At 50.2% G+C, this 16,560-nt stretch overlaps 1 protein-coding gene across 1 annotated transcript in view; it reads left to right on the top strand.

Annotated features, from left to right (window-relative positions):
• SCNN1B (sodium channel epithelial 1 subunit beta) overlaps positions 1-16,560 on the top strand; it is a 60,389-nt gene that overhangs the window by 29,247 nt on the left and 14,582 nt on the right. Inside the window, exons 2-4 of the mRNA XM_043560295.1 lie at positions 7,680-7,998; positions 10,700-10,961; positions 13,052-13,242. Coding sequence (XP_043416230.1) covers positions 7,688-7,998; positions 10,700-10,961; positions 13,052-13,242 — 764 coding nt within the window. The 5' untranslated portion in view covers positions 7,680-7,687. The remainder of the gene's footprint in view (positions 1-7,679; positions 7,999-10,699; positions 10,962-13,051; positions 13,243-16,560) is intronic.

Genomic DNA, 16,560 nt, shown 5'->3' with positions numbered 1-16,560 from the left:
GGTAGGTCATGTGATAGATAAGCACCCACTTAAGTTTCTGAGAAACCACCAAACTGTACCATTTTGCATCCCAACCAGTCAGGCAGGAGAGTTCTAACTGCTTCACATCCTCGCTAACACTGGGTATTGTCTGTCCTTCTAGTGGGTGGGAAATGGTGTCTCACTGCGGTTTTGATTTGCGTTTCCCCGATGACTCATGATGTTAAGCATCTTTTCACGTGCTTTTGGGGCATTCATATACCTTCTTGTGTGAAGTGTTTTTTCAAAACTTTTGCCCATTATTTTGTTAGGTTGCTTACCTTCTTGTTGTTCAGTTGTAAGAATTCTTTATTCTGCATATGAATTCTTTGTCAGACATATTTTTTAAAGATTTTTTTAATGTTTATTTGAGAGAGAGAGAGAGAGAGAGAGAGAGAGAGAGCGAGCGAGCAGGGGAGGGTCAGAGAGAGAGGGAGACACAGAATCTGAAGCAGGCTCCAGGCTCTGAGCTGTCAGCACCTCAGGGGGGGCTCGAACTCACAGACTGTGAGATCATGACCTGAGCTAAAGTCAGACATTTAACCGACTGAGCCACCAGGTGCCCCTGTGATCAGTCTTGATATCAGAGCATAGTATATGCCATTCAACTTTGTTTTTCCTCTTCAAAATTTTCTTTTTTCTATTTTAGTTCTTTTGCTTTATCATATAAAGTTTAGAATCAGCTTGTCAATTTCTGCAAAAACTCTATGGGATTTTGATTAGGATTGAATTAACTCCAGGGATTAATTTAAGGTTAATTGACATTTTAACAGTATTGAGTCTTATGACCCATGAACGTGTTATACCTTTCCATTAAGTTTTCTTCAATTTGAGTAATATTTTTTAAAAAAATCACTAAGGATGCCAAGACAATTCAATGGGGGAATAATAGTGTTGGTGTTGGGACAAGTGGGTATCCACGTGTGAAAGGACAAATCTGAACCCCTACCTCACCCCACATACAAAAATTCATTCAAATTGGATCAAAGACCTAAATATAAGAGATAGAATTATAAAACCCTTAGAATAAATCATAGGAATAAATCTTTATGACCTTGGATTATGCAGTGGATTCTTAGATATGACACCAAAGCGCACACAACCAAAGAAATATAGACAAATTGGACATATCAAAATTAAAAACGTTTGTGCTTCAAAAATCACCATCAAGGAAGTGAACAGATAACCCCCAGAACAGAATATTTTTGCATATGCTATATCTGATAAAGGACTTATATAGAAAATATAAATAACTCTTACAACCTAATAATAAAAAGACAACCTAATTAAAATGTGATCATAAGACCTGAATAGATATTTTTCCAAAGACATATTGGCCATATAATGGATATAGTGGCCAAGAGCACATGAAAAGATGGTCAATATCATTAACTGTCAGGAAAATCCAAATAAAACCAGAATAAGACACCATTTCACACCCACTAGGATGGCTATAATAATTTTTTTATTGAATGATAACAAGTGTTGGAAGAGGATGTGGAGAAATTGGAACCCTCAGACACTGTTAGTGGAATTTCAAAATAGTGCAGCCACTTTGGAAAAGAGTCTGTCAGTTCTTCAAATGGTTAAACATAGAATTAACTCAGTGGGTATATTCCCTCCTGGTATATACCAAAGAGAAATGAAAACATACGTCCACAAAAAACTTGCATATGATTGTTTATGGCAACGTTACTCACAATAGCCGAAAGTAGAAACAATACAGATGTCCATCAACTGATGAATGGATAAATAAAATGGATAAATAATATTCTATATTATGGAATATTATTTGGCAATAAAAAGGAATCAAGTACTGATACGTATTGCTACAATGTGGATGAACTTTAAAAACATTATGCTAGGGGCGCCTGGGTGGCGCAGTCGGTTAAGCGTCCGACTTCAGCCAGGTCAGGATCTCGCGGTCCGGGAGTTCGAGCCCCGCGTCAGGCTCTGGGCTGATGGCTCGGAGCCTGGAGCCTGTTTCCGATTCTGTGTCTCCCTCTCTCTCTGCCCCTCCCCCATTCATGCTCTGTCTCTCTCTGTCCCAAAAATAAATAAACGTTAAAAAAAACATTATGCTAGGTGAAAAAGACCAGTCACAAAAGATCACGTGAGGCATGGTTCCATTTACATGAAATGTCCCGGGACACCTGGGTGACTCAGTCTGTTAGGCGTCCGACTTCGGCTCAGGTCATGATCTCACCGTTCGTGGACTCGAGCCCTGTGTCCAGGGCCTGGAGCCTGTTTCAGATTTTGTGTCTCCCTCTCCGCTCCTCCCCCACTTGCGTTCTGTTTCTCTGCCTGTCTCTCTCTCTCTCTCTCTCTCAGAAATAAATATTTTTTAAAAATTAAAATGTCCATAAGAGATGAATCTGTAGAGACAGACCCTGGGAAGGGTGGAAGGAGAAATAGAGTGACCCTAATGTATACAGAGTTTCTTTGGGGAGAGATGAAAATCTTCTTTTTTTTTTTAATTTTTAATGTTTATTTATTTTTGAGAGAGAGAAAACATGAGCGAGGGAGGGGCAGAGAGAGAGGAAGACACAGAATCTGAAGCAGGCTCCAGCCTCTAAGCTGTCAACGCAGATCCCAATGCAGGGCTTGAACTCACAAACTGCAAGATCATGACCTGAGCCAATGCTCAACCGACTGAGCTACCCAGGCGCCTTGGAGATGAAAATATTTTAAACGTTACTGTGATGGTTGAGCAACTCTGACTATACTAAAATCCACCGAATTCTACACTTTAAACGGATGGAGTTATATAGTATGTGAATTATACTTCAATAAAGCTGTTATTTTAAAATGAGAATTATAAAGATAAATCCTGTGCTAACAGCAAAAACAACTCTTGCAAACCCAGTACAGCTTTTAGGTCATGACAGGCAACCTGTCACTGAGAAGGTTCAGAAGAACTGACTGTATTAGGAGCATGTATGTGTCCTTTGTCAAATTAATAGGTAGAGACACGCACTGTGTTCCTAATTATCCTCCCACCAGGAAACTGAGTCAAATCTCAGGACAAATTTGTCTCTGAAACCAAGTGTGTGTTTCCTCTTACAGGAAAATGGACTTGGTGGTACAGGGCATTTATTGTCTCTGTGTTTGCGGCCCGGAACGTTTACCACCAGTTTGGGGCCACGCTTAGATGCAATCTGGGATCCTCTGAAGCACGACAGTGTCTGCTGTTCTGAGTCCGTGTGCGGACCCAGTCTCCACCTGGCCTGTTTGAGTTGGTTTAAGCTGTAAGCTCATTTAAACCTTTCTGCACAAGCTGTGTATACCTCCCAAACACGACCATCTATCACCTTGGGGTGAAATCTGATGGGAACGACATAAAGTTGTTGGTAGCATTGATTGCTTCTGGCTTGGCTAATGGCCCAAGGGACCAAACTAGTTAGGAGATACGCCAGTTCTCAACAAACTTCTGTTACTTGCCTACCACTGTCACAAGTTTTCCTACACGCCCTACTATTGTTTACTGAATATTTTTCTTTAAACACATTTTCTGTTTTTTTTTTTTAACTTGAGTGGATTTGTGAACTGAAAGCCAAAGCCGGTATCTCTTGCCATAAATTAGAGATCCCTCTTAAAAATAAACGCAGTGAAAACAGAATGATGTTAATTCTAACCAGATACTGTTGGCTGATAAGGTTCTGAGCCTGAGGCCTCATTGTTAATCTGGGAGATTAGCAGGGGTTAAATAGATGCTAAGGACCTGTTTGTACCAAGCCTACTTTCTCCTTGGCTGAATCAGATGATTAAATGAGAATGGCAAAGCATAGACATCAGAGAGGCCCTTTGTCTTTTTCTTCCATGACAGTTTATTGGAGCCTCATGTGCTGTTCACCTATTAGTCCTTGGTGCTAAACTGTAAAGACAGACAAAGCCCCAGTTCTTTCCAAGTTTATAGTTGTGGATAATAATGTCTAAGAATGAAATAACTCATGAAGTAAGTACCTTGCAGTGCCTGGACCGTGGTAAACACATAGTACTTTAATGGTGCTCCTGTAGTTGTTATTATTATAATCACCATTACTTTATTTTCCCAGGGCAGGGAATGGGCCCTCTAGGGAAAGATGGAGGTTGGGTTAATCTGTGAACGTCCATTTTACAGCCATGATGGCCTGGGCTGGCATATGGAACTTGATTTCCATTAGCGAGCAGAGGCATTGGAGGGGAAAGCCTTTAATGCTTTGTCCAGGAAGGGGGGGGGGATATTACTGTGTCAGTAAGTTAGGTGAGCAGTAAACACGCTTGAGCAAGTTTAAGATCTCAGGTTAGATATGAAAGTCTGGCATTATCCATTTGGCTATTTGGTAGAGTTCCAGGCACTGTGCTGGGCTTGTCAGGAATACAGAGCTGCTACTCTCAACGGGCTTATGATCTCATAGGAACGAGAAGCCACAGGCAGAAACAAATATGACACGGGTTAGAATGAGGTGAACTTCTTCCTTTGTTAAGATTCTTATGACTGGGGGGTGCCTGGGTAGCCCAGTCGGTTAAGCACCTGATTGCAGTTAGTAGGTTCGAGCCCCACAACAGCTCTGTGCTGACAGCGCAGAGCCTGGAGCCTGTTTCAAATTCTGTGTCTCCCTCTCTCTCAGCCCCTCTCCTGCTTGCCCTCTGTTTCTCTCTCTCAAAAATAAATAAACATTAAAAAAATTTTTTTTTAATTTAAAAAAGATTCTAATGATTGCAAATGACAGACACCCAATTTGGATCAGCATAAGTAAGAAAGTAAATTTATTGGTTGTTGGATCTGATGAGTCCAGGAGTAAATGGCTTCAGGAGTGGCTGGATCCAGGTGTTCAAATGTCAGAAATCTCTCCATCTTGTGACTCTGCTTTCCTCTGTGTTGGCTTTATTCTCAGGCAGTCTCCCTATTTGTGGCCCCAAATACCTCCAGCTTAGTAGTCTTGGCTAAAAAGGAGTCTGCCTCAGTTGTACCAGCATAAAGTAACAGAATTGAGTCTCAACAATCCAAACTGGGGTTAGGTAAGTACCCCTTCGGACTAGGGGTGGAGTCAACCTGGCAACTCACACCAACTGAGACTGAGGGAGGGGTAGTTTCCCCCCGAGGACACACAGAGCCAGAGGGAAGGGAAGGATGCTGGACAGCAGGCACTGAGCTGCCCACCACACTGCCCCTGGCCCGGAAAGGCAGCAGCTCCGAGAGGAGACCGAGGGTCACCCCTGTCAGGGAGTCAGGACAGCTGCATGAAGGAGGTGGCCTTTGGCCAGCTGGGGCTCCAGGGAGAGAGCCAGGGTGCTCCAGCAGCAGGTGGAAATGGGTATTTCCTGAGAAGCCATCATGTGCCAGGCTCTGTGACCAGCGTCTTGGTTAATCGAGAAACAGAGTCTCAGTAAGAAAGATTAGATATTCCTCCACAACCCACAGCTCCCCACCCCACCCGATGCTCCTAGACCCGCCTCCATCCCACTCCAGTCCATGTCTTTCCAGATGGCAGCTTTGATGGCATCACACTCCACGCTCCCAAGGGCTCCAGTTCTCTTGGCCTAAAACCCAGATCCTAAATGTGGCCCGCAAGCTCCCACTCACCCCTCCAGGCTCCCTCCCCCTCAGAGCCTTTGCTCCCGCTGCCCCCTCCACCTGCATGCCCCCTCCTCTTCACCCACTTAACTCTTAGGTTCCTTAACTCAGCTTCTCCAGGGACTCTCAGAACTGGGGGTGGGGAGTGTGCTTTTGTTAGAATGACAACAGCCGGGCATTCATCCACACTCTGCATATTGTCATGCAGGCTTCACAAAAGACCCAGGAGGGAGAGGCTGGTATCATCCCCGCTTACAGATGAGGAAACTGAGGCACTGAGAAGGTGATTGGCTCAAAGTCACACACCTAGGAAAGTGGCGGAGCTGAGATTCAGAGTAGACATGTCAGCTCCAGAGTCCCCGTTCTTCACCACCACCCTTCACTGCCTCTGGGACCTCAGAGCACGGGGTCCCAACCCTTCCTACCATGTTTTATAACTACATATTTTTTAATTCTCAAGTTAGTTAACATACAGTGTGCTATAGATAGATCACGGGATAGATTCCCGTGATTCGTCACTTACATACAACACCCAGTGCTCATCCCGATATGTGCCCTCCTTAAGGCCCATCACCCATTTAACCCACCTCCCGCCCCCATCAACCCTCAGTTCTCTGTATTTAGAGTCTCTTATGCTTTGCCTCCCTCTCTGTTTTTATCTTATTTTTCCTTCCTTTCCCCTATGTTCACCTGTGAAGTTTCTCAAATTCCACATGAGTGAAGTCATATGATATTCGTCTTTCTTTGACTTATTTCATTTAGCATAATACCCTCCAGTTCCATCCACATTATTGCAAATGGCAAGATTTCATTCTTTTTCATCACCAAGTAGTATTCCATTCTGTATATATGTGTGTGTGTGTGTGTGTGTGTGTGTGTGTCTACATATACATATATATGTATATGTATATATACATATACCACATCTTTTTAAAAAGAATTTTAGGGGCGCCTGGGTGGCGCAGTCGGTTGAGCATCCGACTTCAGCCAGGTCACGATCTCGCGGTCCGTGAGTTCGAGCCCCGTGTCGGGCTCTGGGCTGATGGCTCAGAGCCTGGAGCCTGTTTCCGATTCTGTGTCTCCCTCTCTCTCTGCCCCTCCCCCGTTCATGCTCTGTCTCTCTCTGTCCCAAAAATAAATAAACGTTGAAAAAAAATTTTTTTTAATAAAAAAAAAAAAAAGAATTTTAACGTTTATTTTTGAGACAGTGCGAATGGGGGAGGGGCAGAGAGAGCAGGAGACAGAGAATCCAAAGCAGGCTCCAGGCTTTGAGCTGTTAGCACAGAGCTGGACGTGGGGCTCGAACCCACAAATTGTGAGATCATGACCTGAGCTGAAATCAGACGCTTAACCGACTGAGCCACCCAGGCGCCCCATATACCACATCTTCTTAATCCATTCATCACTTGATAGACATTTGGGCTCTTTCCATAATGTGGCTATTGTTGATAGCGCTGCTATAAACATTGGGGTGAATGTGCCCCTTCAAATCAGCAATTTTGTATCCTTTGGATAAATTCCTAGTAATGCAATTGCTGGTCGTAGGGTATATAACTACGCATTTTTAATGGATTATTTGATGAACATCCGTCTCGCCCACTTGTGGCTTGTAATAAAGGTAGCAGATGTGTTGGGCACTTAGTCTGGCCAGGCACTGGATGCATCACCTAGTTTCACTGTCTTAGCAACTCTGTACATTAGGTACAATTATGCCCATTTTATAGATGGGGGTACCTAAGGAGTCAAGAGTGTGAGTAACTTGTTCACCAGGCTAGAAATTCCCAGATGGCAGAAACCCTGTTTGTTTTGCTCATCAATGAGTCCAGAGGGACTAATTCAGTACCTGGCATACAGTAGGCTTTCAATAAATGCTTTTTAGTTAGTCGGATGGGTGGATGATAGAGAGCAGGAAGGGAAGGAGGAAGAGAGGGGGGAGGGAAGGGTGGGAGAAAGGGAAGGCAGCAGAGAGGAGAGCGGGGAGGAAGGGCTGGGGTGTGCAGCCCTGTCCTCCGCCTGTCTCCAATGCCCACACTCCCGACCGCGACTGGGACAGCCCAGGACGCAGGACCGGTGTTGCACCTGGCTTTCCGCTGTGTCTCTGCAGGTGCCACAATGCACATAAAGAAGTACCTGCTGAAGTGCCTGCACCGGCTGCAGAAGGGCCCCGGCTACACGTACAAGGAGCTGCTGGTGTGGTACTGTAACAACACTAACACCCACGGCCCCAAGCGCATCATCTGCGAGGGGCCCAAGAAGAAGGCCATGTGGTTCCTGATCACGCTGCTCTTCACCTCCCTCGTCTGCTGGGAGTGGGGTGTCTTCATCAAGACCTACCTGAGCTGGGAGGTCAGCGTCTCCCTCTCCATCGGCTTCAAGACCATGGACTTCCCCGCCGTCACCATCTGCAACGCCAGCCCCTTCCAGTAGGTGGTCCCTGGAGCTCACCGCTGGCTCTCCCTCCCTTCTTCCTCCCCGCCTCTCCCTCCCTCTCCCCCCTCCCTTCCTCTCTCCCCCACCCTCCCACCCTCTCTCTCTCTCCTTCCTTCCCTGTTTCTTGCCCTTGCCCCCGCTCCCCACTCTCTTTTCTCCTTTCTTTCTTTCCCTCTTTGCTTCATCCCTTTGCAGCAAGTAGATTTCAAAATTCATGAACTTCCTAGGCTTTTTTTTTTTAATGTTTACTTATTTTTGAAAAATTTTTTTTTCAACGTTTATCTATTTTTGGGACAGAGAGAGACAGAGCATGAACAGGGGAGGGGCAGAGAGAGAGGGAGACACAGAATCCGAAGCAGGCTCCAGGCTTTAAACTGTCAGCACAGAGACCGACTTGGGGCTCAAACCCATGAACCGTGAGATCATGACCTGAGCCGAAGTGGGATGCTTAACCTACTGAGCCACCCAGGCGCCTCCATGAACTTCCCAGGCTTAAAGAGAATCTGGCTGGGTCAGCCGGTGGAGCATGCAACTCTTGATCCTGAGGTTGTGAGTTTGAGTCCTGAATAATAAAATGTTTAAAGAGAACCTAAGAAGTACTTGGTGGCTGCTGCCTTCAAGGCCCACCAGTGCCCGGTATTGATTCAGTACACGGTTACTGAGCGCCTGCCGCGTGCCCTGGGCTGTTCCAGGCACTAGGAACACATCAGTGAATAAAACAAAGTCCCTGCCCTCCTCACAGTCTACCAGAGGAAACAGACATTCATCTTTTTCTCCCTAAACACTGAATTAATTATCATTGTGATGATAAAAAGTATATATGGCAACAGTACATCAAGTGCTTATGAATCGCCAGGCAGTATGTGGAGTGATGTTTTGGTTAACTTGTGTAATTCTCACCCACATAACCACCCTAAGGGTGGGTACTGCCATACTCGCTTGATTTATAGGTCAGGAAATGGAGATTCAGAGAGGTAAGGGAACTTGCCCAGAGACACACAGCAAACAACGGTGGGATTTGGACCCAGGTCTTATCTGACCCCAGAGGTGCCACTGTTTATCTGCTTGATGGCAAGGCCTATGGAAGGGACACCCAGAGGGACCTGACCTAGTCAGGGTCAAGGAGGGGCAGGGGCCAGTCAGAAAAGAATGCCCCCCCCACCCCCCGCCCAGGAATGAGTAGAAGCTAGCTGGGTGGAGGAAAAGAGTACTCCAAGTGGAGGGCACAGGTAGAGGGCCTGGGGTGAGACAGAGCCTGGAATTGACGGAAGGGCCGGCACGGCTGAGCCACAGAGAACATTCTTGTCCAAAAGAAGGTACTGAAAGGGAATTCCTGCTTCCCTTCTTTCGAGTAGTAGGGCTCCTGCCTGCCAGGTGGATCCCTAGGGCTACTTAGGAGAACCTGAAATAATCCTTGTAACACCACCACCCCGTCCAGGCACTCTTCTGGGTGCTTTGTAAGTGTCACTTCATTGAATCCTCCCGACAGCCCTCCAGGGTAAATATTTTAATCCTCCCCCCCCCCATTTTGTAGAAGGAAGACAGAGTCTCAGAGATGTTAGGTTGTCCAAGGTCACACTGATATTAAGTGGCACGTCGGGATTCGAACCCAGACCTCATGCAGTAACCCACCGCACTCGACTGCAGCTGTGGACACGTAGGCTGTAAGAGCAGCCCCCCTCCCCACAGCCCACCAGCCTCCCAGCTCCCCCTCTTCCTGTGTACACACAGGTGGCTGGTGTGATGGTCAGGGGACAAGAGGTGTCACGTCTGAAAGCCATGTCAGCTCTGGCTACTGTACTCCTTTGTACCGGGACGTGGGCCTGTGGCCAGGGTTTAACACTCACCCCTGCGGGATGTCCTCGAGCCAGAGCTCACACACACTGCCCTGGTGACCACACTGTGGGGCAGGGGCTTGGATAAATTGGGTCCAGAGCGGCCGGTGGGGACACTCCGTGGCATGGACCATTTCCAATATGGGAGCCTCTGGGGGCTGAGAGAAGGTACTGGAGCCCAGCCCCCGAGTCCCATCCACCTTTTCCTTCTGGACATTGACTCCTGTTCCCACAGTCTCCAGTGGAGAATTAGGACCTCAGGATCACAGACCTGCCCTTCCTCTCTGCATTTTTGGTCCCATCCTGGGAGGGAGATATCAGAACCCCTGTGCCCAAACAGCATGCCCACTGCACCAAATCCGGGATCCGGTCCCAGCTCTGCCCCCCCCCCCCGACCAGTGGGATGGGCTCGGGAAATCACAGCGACTCCCGGGGCTTCCTGATCCTTACATGGGGACTATCACAGAATTGTGGGGAAGATTATACATAAAGTAAGACATCAGAAGCACCCGGCACATGGGAAGCAATCGCTAACCATGAGCTGTTATGAGTCTTCCTCTTTAGAACGTGAACTTCATAAGGAAAGAGACCCCGGCTGTTGTGTTTGCTATTGTATCCTCTGTGCTTTGCAGTGTCTGGTACACGGTAGGTGCTCATGAACTGCTTGGTGAATGTATAAGTGAGCAGGTGGATGGAAGGAGGCGTGGACGCCCGGGTGGGTAAATAGGCAGGGGCTTGGGCAGAGCTCTGTCCTCACACGTGGTGACAGCCGCGCTGGCGTAAGGGTGGGTCCCAGACCGCCGTGGCTCTCTGCCTCACCGCTGCCCTTGCCCCCCTGACTGGCCCCCTCCCCACCCAGGTATTCCAAAGTCAAGCATCTGCTGAAGGATCTGGACGAACTAATGGAAGCGGTCCTGGAGAGGATCCTGGCACCTGAGCAGAGCTATGGCAACGCTTCTAAGGCTCTGAACTCCACCATCTGGAACTACACACCGCTGGTCCTTATCGACGAGCAGAACCCCCATCACCCAGTGGTCCTTGACCTCTTTGGAGACAACCACAATGGCTCGGCACCAGGAAGGACCTGCACTGCGCAGGCGTGCAAAGTGGCCATGAGACTAGTAAGTGGGCCCCAGGCACACATCAAGCAATGGACCCTACACAGTGAGGCTGATGGGAGTTTCTTTCCTTTAATAGCCCAGGTCTTGCTGGGGGAAAGGCAAGCTGGAAGTCAGTGCCTATTCTGTATATTCACCAATGCTTTTTTCAAAATAGAAATAAATTGCTGGTATGTTAGTCAAGACACTGTTGGATGCCAGTGACCCAGCTCAAACTAGCTTAAGCAAAACATGGAATTCACTGGCTCATATACTAAGAAGTCCAGGGGGAGACTGGATTCAGGTATGGCTGGATCCAGACATTTAAATGCTGTCATCAGAACTCTGCCTCTCCCCATTTTTGTGCAGCTTTTCTCCCAGTTGATTTCACTCTCTGGCAGGCTTTCTCCATGCAGAGGGGCTTGGCAAAACCAGACATACACTAGCTCAGCACTTTCCCCAGAAACAGAACTCCTCTTTCCCAGTAGCCCCAGAAAAGTCCTGGGACCCACTCATCAGGTCACGTGCTCACCCTTAAACCAATCACTGTGGGCTGGAGAGTGGGCTGTCATGATTGGTCAATCCTGGGTCATGTGCGCTGGAACTGGGGTGATGTCTGCCTCTATCACATGGACTGAGTGAGCGGGAAAGGGTGGTTTCCTGGAGGAGAAATAAGGTCTTACTATCAAAAGATAAGGGCATAAATATTGGGCAGGTGAAAACCCCAGAGCTGTGCAGTATAGTCAGTCAGCTGCCCAAGTGTATCTGCCCTGCGCTGGGACGCTGGGATGCCCTCAGGTGTGCCCACCTCAAGGGTACCTGTCTGTGCCTCTAACTCTAGGGAGCTCCCTACCTGTACAAATCCCTGGCCCCCACTCCTGAACAATCTCATCAGGCAGCTCCGGGTCCAGGCCTAGGAATCTGTATTGTTAACAGGCTCCCTGGTGATGCTGATGGTTGGCGCCCCAGGCTGTGGCCAAACACTCCCCAGAAGGAGGCCCCCGACCCCCACCGGATCAGGGCTCCGCGCACGTCTCCGCAGCGCCCGCTCTGACCCGGTGCCCTGCCATTGTTTGGCACAGTCACCGGGCTTCCTGTGTGCGTTTCCTCATCTGTGAGGCAGGCTTGCTCCTGCTGGCTGCACCAGCTCTCGGGGCCAGGCTCTGTGTGTGCGTGTAGTGGGGATCCTGTGCGCACGCGCAGTGCTCTGGTCTGCCTGTGCGCTTGTAGAGATCCTGTGCACGCTCGCGGTGCTGCGGTCTGCGTGTGCAAGTGTAATGGGGATACATCTGCTACTTCATGATGACGCGTAGGCTTGCTGTACGAATCAAATAGGGTGATAGATCCTGGGACAGAGTGTCTCCCAGAGAGACAAGGAGACCTCCAGGAACGGGCCTGAGGACAGTGGCCCTGGGGAGGGCCATCTCAGAAAGCGGAGAAGCTCCTCCTGGCCTCCCGGCTTCCGGAAGGAAGGCCCACAATGAGGGTTGGTGGAGGCAGAGTGGCTGAGGCCAGAGTGCTGGGGCCAAGTCTGTGACCTGGACCTCGTGGTGGGGACCCTGCACCCTTCCCAGGGCTCAGGCTGAGAAGGCCCAGGTCCTTCCTCACCTGCTATGAGGGGGAGGGAGCCTTGAGTCCTCTGTGGTCCATGTGGCTTCCAGGGATCTGCCCCGGGAAGTCTGGGACAAGGCCAGAAAAGGAGTCAGGGAAATGGAGGGTCCAGGCGTGTCTGTCTATGTTCCTCATGAGCATGAAACCAGGGAGACAGTTTGTATATGTGTGGGGGGGGGGGTGGTCGGGACCATGACATCACGTGGCTGCGGAGGTCAGGAAACGATGTCCGTCTGTGTGTCCATGTGCACGTGTGTATTCGGTCATGTACGAGGCCACACATAGGGGCGTCGGGCGACTGCGTGGGAGTCCCTGTGACCGCTCAACTGTGTGTGCGGGGACAGCCCCTGAACATCATGAGCACCATGGAAACACATTCCCCACCGGCCCAACGCCCAGGTGCGGCCAGGGGAGGGGCAGCTGGCAAAACCCTTGCCCTTGGGGCAGTGGCTGGGGCCTGCCGCAGTCCCCGCACCCACAAGAACCCCTCTCGGCCTCTGCAGTGCAGCCTCAACGGGACCGTGTGCACTTTCCGGAACTTCACCAGCGCCACCCGGGCCGTGACAGAGTGGTACCTCCTGCAGGCCACCAACATCTTCTCGCAGGTGCCAAACCAGGAGTTGGTGGAGATGGGCTACCCTGCCGAGCGGCTGATCCTGGCGTGCCTGTTTGGGCCGGAGCCGTGCAGCTACAGGTAAGAGGCACCCCAAGCCTGCCCGGGCCTGCTCGCGGTCACGGCCCGGCCACCGACCAGCCACCTGCACCAGTTTTCTATGCCTCAGTGTCTCTGGTCATATTTTCCGGAGACAGAGCCTGAGATAGGGATACGTCAAAGGCCCCTGACGTGCTGACGGAATGGTGTTAGGACGCGTCTGTAAGGAAAGCGGGATGAACTGAGTGAGGCTGCTGTCTCAGGTGACGCGTAGGCCTGGTCCCCGGGCATCTGGAGCATGGACCACACCACAGGGTGCTCCTCCCTCACTTGAGGGGCCAGACTTTTGTCCCTGGCGCATCCGTCCCTCACGGGCCACGGGCCCCCCAGGAGGATGCGGGGGTCCCCAAACTTCCCTGGAGAGGGGGCAGCTGTGAGCTGGGTGTTATTAGCATCCAACATCCAGTGGCGAGGGTTCTGGACCGTCACCGGGCATCTGCTGCCCTCAGTTTTGTCATCCCGGACTGCCCACCTCCCAGGCTGCCCAGGAGGGTAGCAGAGTTGGCTCAGGTCTGTGCTTAGAACGGGGCCCTGGGAGTGTTCGCTGTCCCAGGCTCTTCCCTGACAGCCCCCAAGGTTGAGAGGATGGCAGAGTGAGAATAACGTTCACCCCAAAAGCCTGTGGCTCTTCCAGTGGTCCTCAGATCCCTGCCTCCTCTGCCGCCCCTGCGTCCCACGAGTGCTGGGTCTTTTTTTTTTTTTTTTTTAACCTTTATTTTTGAGAGAGAGAGACAGAGTGTGAGTGGGAGAGGGACAGAAAGAGAAGGAGACACAGAATCGGAAGCAGGCTCCAGGCTCTGAGCTGTCAGCACAGAGCCCGACACGGGGCTCGGACTCACGAACCGTGAGATCATGACCTGAGACAAAGTCAGATGCCTAACTGACTGAGCCACCCAGGCGCCCCTGCTGGGTCTTGTTTGTCTGGGGCTTCGTGGTCTCATACCTCAGGCCTCTGGAGAAGTCCACAGAGTCCTGCCGCTTCTCACGAGTGACAGGCTTCCGGCGTCACCCCTGGGCTCAGGCACAGCCCCCTCAAGCCGTGAGCCTTCAGGAAGCTCTACTGAGAATGTGCTGAATGCTGTGGGACCCTCTGTCCCCTAGACGCACAGGGGCAGGCATTTTGCAGGCAAACATCAAGGAATCCGGGGCCCCCCCGAGCTGGCGAGCTGCACACCTGGCCACAGGTGTGAACTGGAAAAGCGTGGCCCGCAGGTGGAAAAGTACAGGACATGTCCTGCCCTCGGCGGCCACTCGGCTGGCAGGTCGCGGGCTAGATTTTGACCCCTCGCTCTCAGCCAGCGGCCTTTGCTCAGGGCACCCCTGGCCAGCCGCTCCTGGCAGCTCCCCCATAAGGCTGCAAGTGCCCGGGTCACCAGTGTCACATCCACGCATTCACCTTCACCCTCTCAGCTGGAGAGGGATGTAAAACCGTGACTTCAAGTACGTGACCCCTCGGCTCAGTGAGAATAGCCCTGGCTGGTGTGTGAGGTGGGCAGGCAGGGTCCGTGAGGGTCTGTTGGGATCTACTACAGGTTCCTGATGCCCGACGTGTGCTCTTCTGCCGTTGAGCGGGATCCCAGTGTCAGGAGATACACATTCGCGTGGCTTTGGGGCAGGCAAAACACCCAGCGTTGGCCACACAACTTCTGTGGTGTGGCTGTGGCTGGGGAGTGACTCTAGTGAAGGGGTCAAGGCTGGGCGGTGTGGTTAGACCACTGGGTGCAAATCCTTGCTGTCTGACAAGCTGTGTGACTTTAAACAAGTTGAACCTTGATGGGCCTCTGTTTTCCTCCTCTGTAAAATGGGGTAATGACATGCCCACTCTGCGGGGTTATTTTGGGTAGTAAATGAGTTAATATGCTGACGGCAGTGTTGGCCTCGATAAATAATAGTTGTTACTGTCATTAAACCCACATTTGACAGGGAACTCATTATCCAATAATAATGCTAACATTTATTGAGCCCTTCTGATGTGTCAGGTGCTATTCTTAGCATATCACATGTATAAAATTCATTTAACCACGGCCACAGGCCCGTGAGAAAGGTACTGTTGTGTCAGCCCATTTTCTATGATGCAACCGAGGCCCAGAGAGGTTAAGCGACGCCTCTGAGGCCACACAGCCGTTGAGAGGCAGAGATGGCAGTCTGGGTCACCCCGCCTGTCAGAAAACCAGATAGTCTTCCCTCCCTGCCCCCTTCTCCCAAGCCTGTCATTTGTCACCTGCCTTCCTGAGTCAGCCTCAGACGTGGTGCCAGAGGACACGTGCCTCTCTCTGCCCTCCCAACGCTGCGCTCCAAACACTGTGGCCTCTGCTTCCTCGCTCCTTCTGACCCTGTCCTTTCTCTCTCGAATGTGGCAAATGCTCAAGAAGCAGCAGCTACAATTAGGAAAATATGAGCCACATCTGGACCCTGATGCCAAAGTGCCTCGATTTGAATGCTAGCTCTGGGTGCTGTTGGGCACGCTACTTTGCCTCTCTGGGCCTCAGTTTTCTTATCTGGAAAATGGGGAGAGTGAAATAGCCTTATAGGGGATTAAATGATGTAAAGTGCTTAGAACAGTACCTCCCACATAGTAAATAATATATGAGCATTTTTTTAAAGTCAACTTTTTAGTGTGGAATAATCTTAGGTTTACAGAAATGTTGCAAAGAGAGTGTATCCGGTTGGTTCCCTTGTACCCCTCCCCGGTCCGTCCCCCCCCCCCCCCCCCGTTGTTGACATCTTCTGTCACCACGGTGATTTGTCAAAACTAAGAAACTAATATTGGCATATTGCTATTAACTAAATTTGACACGTTCTTGAGGATTCGGCAGTGTTTCCTGGTGACCTTTCCCTGTTCCAGGATTCCATCCGGGAGACCCCATTTCGTGGAGAAACCCTGTCACGGTTTTTCGGGCTTCTTTGTTTGGGTTGACCATGACAGTTTCAGAGTACTGGGCAGGTGTTTTAGGGCAAGTCCTTGACTTGGGTGTATACAGATCAGACGGGTTTGGGGGGAAGAAGAGCACAAGGCGAGCGACCCCCTCGTCACTTCGTATCCTGGGCGGGGTGGGGAACACGTCAGCCACATGACACCACCCGTGATGTTGACCTTCCTCACTTGGTTAAGCTATGGGTGCCACGCTCCCCCGTCGTCAGGTGACCACTTCCCTTCCCAGGCCCTGTGTGGAAGCAAGTCGCTAAGTTGAGGTCACCTTCTGGGGGCAGGGGGGTGGCAGGCAGCTCCTGGTCCCCTGGAGAGGAGAATGTAGACTCTTTGGAAGTCTTTTGTGGGGAAGACTTCTCTCTTCCCCACGT

This window comes from Prionailurus bengalensis, chromosome E3, assembly GCF_016509475.1.
Source record: "Prionailurus bengalensis isolate Pbe53 chromosome E3, Fcat_Pben_1.1_paternal_pri, whole genome shotgun sequence".
In the NCBI taxonomy this organism is placed as follows: domain Eukaryota; kingdom Metazoa; phylum Chordata; class Mammalia; order Carnivora; family Felidae; genus Prionailurus; species Prionailurus bengalensis.
Note: the sequence above shows the minus strand (reverse complement) of the source record. Positions and strands in the feature narration are given on the sequence as shown.